Source organism: Lontra canadensis, unplaced genomic scaffold (assembly GCF_010015895.1).
Source record: "Lontra canadensis isolate GAN:19392208 unplaced genomic scaffold, GSC_riverotter_1.0 scaffold14, whole genome shotgun sequence".
Classification (NCBI taxonomy): Eukaryota; Metazoa; Chordata; class Mammalia; order Carnivora; family Mustelidae; genus Lontra; species Lontra canadensis.
This window is the reverse complement of record NW_022631008.1, coordinates 17,954,495-17,967,518: the sequence shown is the minus strand read 5'-3', so window position 1 is coordinate 17,967,518 and position 13,024 is coordinate 17,954,495. Positions and strand designations below refer to the sequence as shown.

Here is a 13,024-nt window from a genome sequence, read left to right as displayed (position 1 = left end):
ACATCTATTGAAGACACTGTCTTTTTTCCATTGGACATTTTTTTCCTGCCTGGTTAAAGATTAGTTGACCATAGCATTGAGGGTTCATTTCTGGACTCTCTATTCCATTCTATTCATCAATGAGTCTGTTTTTGTGCCAGACCATACTGCCTTGATGATTACAGCTTTATAATAGAGCTTTAAGTCCAGAATTAGAAATAAAGGCTTTAAATGATGGTGATGCCACCAGCTTTGGTTTTGTTTTTCAACATTCCTCTGGCTATTCTGGGTCTTTTCTGGTTCCATGTAAATTTTAGGATATTTGTTCCATTTCTTTGAAAAAAGTTGATGGTATTTTGATAAGGATTGCATTAAATGTATAGATTGCTTTCGGTGGTGTAGACATTTTCACAATATTTGTTCTTCCAATCCATGAGCATGGAATGTTTTTCCATTTCTCTGTGTCTTCCTCAATTTCTTTCATGAGTATTCTGTAGTTTTCTGAGTACAGATTCTTTGCCTCTTTGGTTATATTTATTCCTAGGTATCTTATGGTTTTCATGCAATTGATATCAACTCCTTAATTTCTCTTTCTTCTGTCTTCTTGTTGGTGTATAGATTTTATACATTGATTTCTATGCATTGATTTTATATCTTCTTGTTGGACATTTTATGGAATTCCTGGATGATTTCTAGCACTTTTGGAGTGGAGTCTTCTGGGTTTTCTACATAAAGTATCATATCATTTGCAGACAGTGAGTTTGACTTCTTTGCCAATTCAGATGCCTTTTATTTCTTTCTATTGTCTGATTGCTGAGGCTATGACTTCTAGTTCTGTATGGAATAGCAGTGGTGATAGTGGACATCCCTGCCATGTTCCTGACCTTAGTGGAAAAGCTCTCAGTTTTTCCCCATTGAGAACAATATTCACTGTGGGTTTTTCATAGATGGCTTTAAGGATATTGAGGTATGTACCTTCTGTCCCCACACTGTGAAGAGTTTTGATCAAGAAAGGATGCTATACTGGGGCGCCTGGGTGGCTCAGTGGGTTAAAGCCTCTGCCTTCAGCTCAGGTTGTGATCCTAGGGTCCTGGGAGCGAGCCCCGCATTGGGCTCTCTGCTCAGCGAGGAGCCTGCTTCCTCCTCTCTCTCTGCCTGCTTCTCTGCCTACTTGTGATCTCTGTCTGTCAAATAAATAAAATCTTTAAAAAAAAAAAAAAAAAAGAAAGGATGCTGTACTTTGTCAAATGCTTTTTCTGCATCTATTGAGAGTATCATATGGTTCTTGTTCTTTCTTTTATTGATGTATGGTATCACATTGATTAATTTGCATTTGTTGAACTAACCTTGCAGCCCAGGTATAAATCCCACTTGATCATGGTGAATAATCCTTTTAATGTACTGTTAGATCCTCTTGGCTAGTATTTTGGTGAGAATTTTTGCATTTGTATTGGTCTGTAATTCTCCTTTTTGATGTGGTCTTTGTCTGGTATTGGGATCAAGATAATGCTGGCCTCGTAAAATGAGTTTAGAAGTTTCCCTTCCATTTCTATTTTTTGGAACAGTTTCAGGAGAATGGGTATTAATTCTTCTTTAAATGTTTAGTAGAATTCCCCTAGGAAGTCGTCTGGCCCTGGGCTCTTATTTCTTGGGAGATCTATGATTTATAGGTCTGTTCAGGTTTTCTATTTCTTCCTGGCTCAGTTTTAGTAGTTTATACGTCTCTAGGAATACATTCATCTCTTTCAGATTGTCTAATTTGCTTGCATATAGTTGCTCATAATGTGTTCTTTTAATTGCTTGTATTTCTTTGGTGTTGGTTGTGATATCTCCTCTTTCATTCATGATTTTACTAATTTGGATCCTTTCTCTTTTCTTTTGGATAAGTCTGGTTCAGGGGTTTATCAATCTTATTAATTCTTTCAGAGAACTCTTAGTTTCGTTGATCTGTTCAACTGTTCTTTTGGTTTCTATTTCATTGATATCTGCTATGATCTTTTTCATTTCTCTTCTTCTCCTAGATTTAGGCTTTATTTGCTGTTCTTTCTCCAGCTCCTTTAGGTATAGGGTTAGGTTGTGTATTTGAGACCTTTCTTGTTTCTTGAGAAAGGCTGTAGTGCTACATCCCAAAGATTTTGAACAGTTGTGTTTTCATTTTCATTTGTGTCCATGATTTTTTAAAAATTCTTCTTTAATTTCCTGGTTGACCCATGATTCTTTAGTAGAATGCTCTTTATCCTCCATGTATTTGTGTTCTTTGCAACTTTCCTCTCATGACTGAGTTCTAGTTTCAAAGCATTGTGGTCAAAAATATGCAGGGAATGATCCCAATCATCTGGTACGATTGAGACCTGATTTATGACCCAGGACATGATCTGTTGTGGAGAATGTTCCCTGTGCACTAGAGAAGAATGTGTATTCTGTTGCTTTGGGATGGAATGTTCTGAATAAATCTGTGAAATCCATTTGGTCCAGTGTGTCATTTAAAGCCTTTATTTCTTTGTTGATCTTTCACCTAGATGATCTGTCCATTTCAGTGATGGGTTGTTAAAGTCCCCTACTATTATTCTTTTATTGTCGATGTGTTTCTTTGATTTTGTTATTAATTGGCTTATTTAATTGCTGCTCCCATGTTAGGGGCATAGATATTTAAAATTATTTGATCTTCTTGTTGGATAGACCCTTTAAGTATGCTATAGTGTCCTTCCTCATCTCTTATTACAGTCTTCAGTTTAAAATCTAATTTGTCTGATATAAGGAGTGTTATCCCAGCTTTCTTTTGATGTCCATTAGCATGATAAATGGTGTTCCACTCGTTCACTTTAAATCTGGAGGTGTATATGGTTCTAAAATGGGTCCCTTGCAGATAGCATATTGATGGGCCTTGTTTTTTTTTTATTTTTATCCAATCTGGTACCCTGTGTCTTTCGATTGGGGCATTTAGCCCATTTACATTCAGGGTAACTATTGAAAGATAATGGATTTAGTGCCATTGTATTGCTTGTAAGGTGACTGTTACTGTATATGGTCTCTGTTCCTTTCTGGTCTACGTTCCTTAAGGCTCTCTCTTTTCTTAGAGGACCCTTTCAATATTTCCTGTAGAGCTGGTTTGGTGTTTGCAAATTCATTTAGTTTTGTTTGTCTAGAAGCTATTTATCTCTCCTTCTATTTTCAATGACAGCCTAGCTGGATATAGTATTCTTGGCCGCATATTTTTCTCATTTAGTGCTCTGAATATATCATGCCTGTCATTCTGGTCTTCCAGGTCTCTGTGGATAGGTCTGCTGCCAATCTAGTATTTCTACCATGGTGAGTTACAGACCTCCTGTCCCTGGAGCTGCTTTCAGGATTTTCTTTGTCTCTGAGACTTGTAAGTTTTACTGTTAGATGATGGGGTGTGGACCTATTTTTATTGATTTTGAGGGGACTTCTCTGTGCCTCCTGGATTTTGATGCCTGTTTTCTTCCCCAAATTGAGGAAGTTCTCTCTATGATTTACTCCAATATACCTTCTGCCTTTCTCTTTCTTCTTCTTCTGGGATCCCAATTATTCTAATATTGATTGTCTTATGGTATCACTTATCTCGAATTCTTCCCTCATGATCCAGTAGTTGTTTATCTCTCTTTTTCTTAGCTTCTTTATTCTCCAGCATTTGGTCTTCTGTATCACTAATCTCTCTTTTGCCTCATTTATCCTAGCAATTAGAGCCTCCATTTTTTATTGTACCTCATTAATAGCCTTTTTGATTTTGAATTGGTTAGATTTTAGTTCTTTGATTTCTCTAGAAAGGAATTCTTTATTATCTTCTATGCTTTTTTCAGGTCCAGCTAGTATCTTTATAATCATCGTTCTGAATTCTAGTTCTGACATCTTATTAATGTCCATATTGATTAGGTCCCTGCCAGGTAGTACTGACTCTTGTTGTTTTTTTTTTTTTTTTTTTTTTTTGAGGTGAATTTTTCTGTTTTGTCATTTTGTCCAGAAGGACAGATGAATGAGAGAACAAAAATGCTAAAAGGGTAACAATGACCCCAAAAAATATACACTAAACAAATGAGGAGAGACCCGAAACTGGGGGGAAAGAGAGGGGGGAAAAAGAAAAGGACATGATTTGGCTGGTGAATGGAGCAGATCCACACACTAGATTTTAGATGTATTTTGATCTTTTAGAAGGAACTGCCTCCCAAAATTTTAAAGAAAGAAAAACATATATACAAAAATAAGGGTAAATATGATGAAGGGATGGAATATGACTGTAAAGATGAAAATTAAAAAAGATTTTAAAAAAGGAATTGATAAGATAAGTTGGTTGAAAAAAGAAAGGAAAAAATTTTAAAAAAGAAAAAGAGAGAAAGAATGTGATCAGGTGGGAGACTGGAACAAGGCCATACACTAGATTTAGGGTACATTTTGGTCTGTTAGAAGAAACTGTATCCCAAAATTTTAAAGAAAGAAAAACTTATATATATGCTAAAAAATAAGGTTAAATACAATGAAGGGATAGAATATGACCGTAAAAAGGAAAATTTTTAAAGATTTTTTAAAAAAGAATTTATAAGATAAGATGTTGAAAAAGGAAAGAAGAAAAATTCAAAAAGAATAGAAAAAAAAATGAATTAAAATGTTAACTTTGATAAACCTGGCAATTCACAGACCTGTACCCCTGGGGATAAAAAATATTATATGTTTATAAAAAATTTTTAAAAAAGGTTAACTTTGGAAGACTAAAGAATCATGGGGAAAAGGCCATGAATTCTATGTGCTGTATTCCCCTAGTGCTAGAATTTTGCAGTTCTCATTGATCAGCAAACTTGGTCTTAGCTGATGTTTTTGCTGATCTTCTGGGGAGAGGGCCTGTTGTAGTGATTCTCAAATGTCTTTGCCCAAGGCGGAATTGCACCACCCTTGCCAGGGACCTGGCTAAGTAATCTGCTCGGGTTTGCTCTCAGTAGCTTTTGTTCCCTGAAGGCTTTCCCTATAGCTTTGGAGGACGGGAATGAAAATTATGGTCTCCCAATCTCTGGCCCTGGAGGAGCTGAGAACTCGGGGCCCCACTCCTCAGTGGGCCCTCAGAGAAAAGCAATCACTCCTGTCTCCCTGGTTTCCAGCCTCACTCCGTGAGCACCTAGCCTATGACCAAGCATTTCTGTCTCTGGCATATGATCCTGTTTGGAGTCTCCAAACCAAGTAGATTCCTGTAGTGTGGTCTCATGCTGCTCTTACTAAGGGAGGAAAGGGAGTCTCACCGGATCTGCCACTTTTTGGATCTCTGCTCAAGAGTAGTGGCCCAGTTGTGCTGTAGATCATTGTTTATGGCAGCCCCGAGCTGAGAGTCCACTCCTCAGGTCCATTTTTGCAGCCAGCTTCTCCACTCTGATACTTAGGAGCTCTGCCACACTCAGGCATCCCCAGTCTTTCTGTGACCCCAAGGGTCCTATGACCACAATGTCCCTGCAAGGGTTCCCCCCGGCTCAGCCACTAGAGCAATGTCCCTCTGCAGAGCAGACTTCTAAAAGTTCTGATTTTGTGCTCCACTGCTCTATCACTTGCCAGTAGCCAGCTGATGGAGGCTACTAACCCCCTGCAGTCTGTCTTCCCAAATATCACCTTGAATTCATGTCTCTGCAAGGTCCTTACCTTCCAGAAAGTGGTCGTTTTTCTGTTCTCAGAATTGCTGCTAATTCTTTTCTTCAATCTCCTGTTGAGTTTATAGGTGTTCAGAAGTTTTGATAACTATCTAGCTGAATTCCTGAGACCAGACACAATTTAGGTCTCCTACTCCTCCGCCATCTTGCTTTTCCTGTGCTATTGGTGTTTTTTTTCTTCTTTTTAAATAGCTTTATTGAGATAAAATTCACATATCACACAGTTCACTCTATAACTTAAATAAGGTATACAATTAAAAAATACATATACAATTAAACTTTTTTATTATTGGTTGATGTAGTACCTTTATGATGAGTACCACTATGTTAGAATGGGTGTATTGTTGTTTTAATTAAAGTTGCAAGTGTCTGTGCTTTAAAGTTGTCTAAATCCGAATCAGAACCCAACTCATTTAGTCAATATAGTTTGAAAAAAGACCTTCCAAAATCAAATCTATGTATACATTTGGTAGAATTTAATAGCAGACCTTCATTTTGTTTGAGTTCAAAAGACATTAAGCCTAGTCCAATTCTCATAGCTATAACAAGCTGGAGACTCACTACTTCTGCATTATTATGCCTTCATATTTATATTTTTAAAGGATTTTATTTATTTATTTGAGAAAGAGAGAGATTAAGAGAATGAGTGGGAGGAGAGGCAGAGGTAGAAGCAGACGCCCTGAAGAGGAGGGAGCCCAATGTGGCACTTGATCTCAGGAGCCTGGATCATGATATGAGCCAAAGGCAGACACTTAAATGATTGAGCCAGTGAGGCACCCACCTTCATCTCTGTTTTATATATAATCATTACAATCCATATCCCCTTCCTTCCCATTGCAAGTCTTATTTGTCATTTAATCTGTGCTCTTTGGGAAACTTTTGAGGTATCCTTTTTGTTTGCATTTATTGCTATTTACTTAAACTTATTTCTAGTGTGTTAAATGAATTAAAGTGAATCATAGGTTCTTTTTCTTCCCTATAGCATGCTTCTACACCAAAAGAAAAAAAAAAGCTAATATTAAGGAGTCAGGTTATGATATCACTGCAGAATGGATTCATGATAACTCAAGTCATCCATCCTACAAACAATATATACCCTTTATATTAGTTCTCTTCCCCCACGCTAATATGATAAAAGGGAATATGGTAATCTGCAATATCATGTAACAGTTTTTCATTGTCAAAACTAACAAAAATTCATTTTTAGATTTTTGTAACATGAGGAAGAATCTTTATATCTTGACTTATTAAGAAACAGAATTTCATGAATAAATGTTTATATTGGTACTTTTAAGTGCCCTCCATTCTATTTTTAAAATATCTTTAGATTAAGCTAATAATTTAGTATATTAAGTGTATTTCTTGTTGAGAATTCATAATTGATTAATGATTTCAAGAGGTCCTTAATTTAGAGAAAAATAAAGGCTGTTCTTTTCATGTAATTCCTCTGAAGACAAATTATTTTCAAAATAAAAATATTATTCCTTACTACTTTTAATGAATACATTTTTTAACAGTCCTTTGGGAAAGGAAAACAGGCATTAATGTGATTTTAATCTTTGCCATTTTTTGTCAATGTGTACCTTGTTTATTACCTTAGCATATCTTAAAAAGAAATACTTTAGACTACAGCTTAAAACAACTTTGATACCTTGACAGAACTAAAAAGTTTGTCAACATAGGGAAATAATGAGTTTGCAGTGTCTACCAATACACTCATTAAAGAGGACCTTTCTGTTTTTCTTCCATCAAATAGACTTATATGTAATACCTAGAATCTCAAAATATGTAAAAATGTTTGGTGCTTTAATTTTAAAGTATATGGTACCATCATTACTACTAAATCTCAAATGCAGTATTTGATTTTAATATGCATTAACATTGTATATTAATGCTCATTTAATCACTTCTCTGTTGAGTGGCAAAGCACATATCACCCTACTTATATAATTAGTTGGCTTCTGACTACACTTTAAAAAGCAGTAAATGTACCACCGTGACATCTTAGTGGATATTAGAAATGCATGATGTAACCTCAATGATTCCCAGTTCTATTTGGCTGAGGGTGAGAGTGGGTGTGTGTTTATGTGGATGTGTGTAGGCACCCCATTGAGCCTAAATCAAACAAGAAATTTCTTCACATTTCATAGAAGTGAATCATCACAATTTAGTATTATTAGCATATACCAAAATGTTTATTTTTCCTATTAAGAATATGTCTATGCTTTGGTTAACATTGCAAGTTGAGACTTCCTCCTTTCTTGATTTTCAGTGCTACAGAAAATTTAGGAGATTGTAATCTGCTACAAAAAAATTTATGCAGTTGCCTCTTAATTACCTATGTAATAGAGTAAAGCTGCAGAGCTGAGATAATATTTTTAAAATAGCTTTTCTATCTTTAAGTACAATTTTTTTTTTAAGATTTTTATTTATTTGTTTGACAGAGAGATCACAAGTAGGCAGAGAGGCAGGCAGAGAGAGAGGGGGAAGCAGGCTCCCCTCTGAGCAGAGAGCCCGATGCGGAGCTTGATCCCAGGACTCTGAGATCATGACCTGAGCTGAAGGTAGAGGCTTAACCCACTGAGACACCCAGGCGCCCCCTAAGTACAATTTTTTTTTTTTAAGATTTTATCTATTCATTTGACAGACAGAGATCACAAGTAGGTAGAGAGGCAGGCAGAGAGAGAGAGGAGGAAGCAGGCTCCCCGCTGAGCAGAGAGCCCCATGTGAGGCTCGATCCCAGGACCCTGAGATCATGACCTGAGCTGAAGGCAGCGGCTTAACCCACTGAGCCACCCAGGCGCCCCCTAAGTACAATTTTTGAGAATTCTCTACACTTTCCATTTTGAAGCTGTAGTATGAACAGCTCACACAGATACAGACCACCATGTCCTCTTACAGATTTTTTTTTCCTCCTTATTCAAACTTCATATGAAGTTTGAAGATGAAGTGGAATCATCCTCCATGAAAGAATCCTGAGAGTAAAGTTGCCTTCCAGTTTCCTAACTGATAACTTTTCGGTATTATGAGAAAATACAGTGTCAAGTTCAACAATGTGTAACTTCATTTCTCTAAATCATTTTAACTGTCTGATCTCCTAGACCTCTAGTTTATATAATGAGATACAGCTAAATTTGTTTCTTTCCATGTTTTCTCAGTGCAGTTCTTTTTACCCATTCATTCTCTTATTTGAAACTCCCACCTAAGTTTTTTCCTGTAATTATTTAAGTCTATTTTAGTTTTTATTGGCTAAACGAATAGCTCATTCAGGCATTCTGGTTTGGTCATTTTTCTAACAGATCAAAAGAAATTTATTATTGGTAACCATTTTGGTACTGCAGTTTGCAGTTGGTTTTCCTTTTTCTACAGATTGGGCTAAATTTAATTTTCTTCTACACCACGCATATTTTCATATAGCCGTCGCTCAAATTAGTTTCCTGATTGGAAAAGAGCCATATGGTGATATTAGTATTGGTATATGAGGAACTCTGCCAGAAGAGTGTCCAATACATTAAAATTATAAATGTGCTAACAGGGAGAAAAAAAGATCTGTAACTGGTATATTAAAATTTATGTTAAGCCTTTTCTCCCCCTTCCAATGAATTTAAGATTGTTATAATTTATCCCTGAGAGACAGTGTTTCGTATTGTCCATTCTTTCCAGTTATGGTTGTACCTGTTTCGTCTTTTCAGAATTACTGGATCTTCAGCCTTTACCAATTACAGCCTTGGGATGTGAGGCATATGAAGCCCTGTACAACTTTAGCCACTTCAACCCTGTGCAGACACAGATATTTCATACACTGTATCACACAGACTGTAATGTCCTACTTGGAGCACCCACTGGATCAGGAAAGACTGTTGCTGCCGAATTAGCCATTTTCAGAGTCTTCAACAAGTACCCTACTTCAAAGGTCAGTTTGAAGGAATCACATGCTTACATTAAATTGGAAAACACAGTCCATCATCTGTAAACTAGCCCCTTCTAAACACACAGCAAGACTCAATGAGTAGATCTGTCACTTTCTTCGTGCATTTTCCGGGGGAACCAGATCGGCACTAGAATAACTGGCCAGAAAAATTTTATCTTAAACTTTGGAGTCCTCTAGTTGGGTTTCTAATGTACATGTCAGTTTGCACGTGTCCTTTCCTCATTGTAAGCTACCTCATTCATAGCCATATTTATAAGATAAATAATGACTTATAATCAAATCTTTTTACTATAAAAGAAACACTAATACTTTAACAAATACAGTTTGGTTATATGCATGAAATACAGAAGCAGTTTTTATTCTACATTTCTGCAAATGGCCACATTATTGATGGAAAATAACATGGTGAGTCAAATAAGTATTGATTTTATGCTTTCTTGAAATATGAAGTACATACTCATAGTTTAGTAGTGTTATTTTTCAAGAAAGCTAATTCATACATTGTGATTGGAATTATATGGTATTTTCCTTATCATTTATTATTTTAGAAATGTTTTAACTTCTTTTTCAGTGATTTTCAATTAGTGGCTTTTCTTCCCTGCTTAACTTGAAGTTTTCCTACTTCTCAGTCTATTTTGTGGTTATCAATCCATTATAGGACATGTTAATACAGCAGTAGAGCTCACCTCTAAATTTGAAATATTTTATAAAGGAAAGAATTTTTTCACGAAACAATCTCTATATCAGTTAGGATTATTAAAGACCAATTGTTGCTGTTATTAAAAAGGTAGAATACCTAAAATGTGTGATTGTCCTCTTCCATAAAATCTGCATTAAAATTTAAATGATATTTATCTCTCTTTAGAATTTCAAAAGTAGTAACCTTTTTCATGGAAGAGTTAAAATTCACATAATTTTTTATCATAATACCAGGGAAAACTTTTATTTTCATCAGAATATAAAATACCTAAAGAAAATACCTTCATTGTTTTTTTTAAATATTTAAAATTTTCTATGTCTACATTTTTATGACAGTAGACATTTTTATGTCTACAGTATTATATTTCTGTCCTACTTTGGATACACGTAGTCTGAGCAAGTAAATGACTGTTTCCATTATTTGAAATTTTAGTCTTTTCAGTATTAAAAGATATATTTTTAAACCACACTGTCATATGTAGATGGAGTTTACCTTTATTTGAAAATGATGTCACTATTTTCATGAGGTCTTTTTACCCACCCCTCCCTTTTCAGGCAGTATATATTGCACCCTTAAAAGCCCTGGTACGTGAAAGAATGGATGATTGGAAAGTTAGAATAGAAGAAAAACTTGGCAAAAAGTAAGTTCTTGCTTATTCAGAAGCTATGCTTTGAATAATCTAAAAGGACCAACAAATAAAAGATTTGCTTTGGGGCACCTGGGTGGCTCAGTGGGTTAAGCCTCTGCTTTCAGCTCAGGTCATGATCTCAGGGTTCTGGGATCAAGCCCCACATCGGGCTCTCTGTTCTGCGGGTAGTCTGCTTGCCCCTCCCTCTCTGCCTGCCTCCCTGCCTATCTCTCTGACTACTTGTAATCTCTCTCTGTCAAATAAATGAATAAAATCTTTAAAAAAAAAAAAAGATTTGCATAAACCTGTTGAATGCTTTTACAGTGATTTTCATAGTCTTTTATTTCAGGGTGTTGTCATTAGTGTTAAAATGTTAGCAATATTCCCATTGTTTTAATATTGAAAAATGAAAAGTTCTTAAATTATTTAATAGGAATACTTTAATTTGGCAAGATAATTTTCTCAAAATTTTTAAATTCTAAAACAAAAGTAAATTTTATCTCTTAATTTTCCTTCATATCATTCAGAGTAACTCCCAGGAACCATGTAGAAGGCATTTTGCATGTAAACAATTTATAGAAAAATAGAAATCCATGTGAAGAACCTGACTTTTCAAAAAGTGTTTTAACATTGCACAAGTTTATTCGTTGTGGTATTATTTTTAATAACAAGATTGCAGGGGTAACCTGAGTGCCGAATAGAACATGACTGAATTAATTATGGTACATTTACACAATGTAAAATATTCTATCATCGTATAAAGAACAAACTTTATATACTGAATGATCTCCAGAGATACTATAGAAAATGTTTTTAAGTACAATATTCTATCACTTATTTTTTTAATGGTAGGGAATATAAATATGTGACTGCTTTGGAACAAGAACCAGGTAATTGGAAGATAGACATGTTACAGGGACTGCTCACCACACATTGACCCATACGAATATATTACATATTCAAAATAATGAATATAATGTAAGAATAAAAATGAATAAAAATAAGCAGAAGCTTTGGAAACACTGTACTTGGGAAACTAATCTTGCCCCCTTTTGTTTTTTGAGGATTAAGACAGATGTAAAAATTATTCAGTGGTTACCTGAAATTTAGAGTTTGCCTCCAGACCCTCTTCCTCTCTGTAAAACTGGAGTCTTCTTATTTTTTTTATCATGTTCAGCTAGCCACTGTATAATACATAATTAGTTTTCGATGTAGTGTTCAATGATTCATTAGTTAAGTATAACAACCAGTGCTCATCACAGCATGTGCCCCCCTCAATACCCATCACCCTGTTACCCCCCCATCCCCCTACCCTCTGAAATCTGCAGATTATTTCTCGGGGTTCATAGTCTCTCATGGTTCATCTCCCTCTTGATTTCTCCCCCTTTGGATTTCCAAAAACAAACAAACAAACAAACAAAACTGGGGTCTTCTTAGAATGAGATAACACTATATTTGCCTCAGCGTATGCTATTTATGTCTTATTATGGTTTAATTTGCCTGTAATATCTATAGAAAAAAGAAATGAAGCTTACACATAATTATATTCTTAATGAATGCCTCTTTTGTCTTAAGTTAACACTTTCCCTTATTAGAAAGGTGTTTATTCTAACATATGGAGAAGGAAGTATGAGTTCAACTCTATAAAAACTTATAGGGCGGAGACTTTGTAAACATAATCACAGCAAAGGTTGACATCTTCACATATCTGCATAAAAGTTAGATTATCAGTGATTTAAATTTACACATTCTCTTAAAATTCTTAAGAAACATGTTTTGGCCTTGACTCACAGAAACTTTCAGAAATCAAAGGGAGATAAAATGGTGTTAAGCATTATACAGTTTTATTTTAAAAGGTATTTTTGCCTTTCCAAGGTCATGTGTCATCTGAGAAAAGAATCATGTTTCTTCCTTTCCAGAGTTATTGAACTAACCGGGGATGTGACTCCCGATATGAAATCCATTGCTAAGGCTGACCTTATTGTCACTACACCAGAGAAGTGGGATGGAGTCAGTAGAAGCTGGCAGAATAGGAACTATGTGAAGCAGGTCACTATTCTGATCATCGATGAGATCCATCTGCTTGGTGGGTACCATGCTACCTGACACCACTTTACACATTTTGACTCTCACATGTGCAG

At 35.5% G+C, this 13,024-nt stretch overlaps 1 protein-coding gene across 4 annotated transcripts in view; it reads left to right on the top strand.

Annotated features, from left to right (window-relative positions):
• ASCC3 (activating signal cointegrator 1 complex subunit 3) overlaps nt 1-13,024 on the top strand; it is a 340,635-nt gene that overhangs the window by 220,507 nt on the left and 107,104 nt on the right. For 2 of the 4 annotated variants that reach the window (XM_032858205.1, XM_032858204.1), the window contains exons 25-27: nt 9,317-9,537; nt 10,810-10,895; nt 12,803-12,969. In XM_032858205.1, coding sequence (XP_032714096.1) covers nt 9,317-9,537; nt 10,810-10,895; nt 12,803-12,969 — 474 coding nt within the window. Of the gene's footprint in view, nt 1-9,316; nt 9,538-10,809; nt 10,900-12,802; nt 12,970-13,024 lie in introns of those variants that run through there. The other 2 variants (XR_004382744.1, XM_032858206.1) reach the window with 2 other exon arrangements.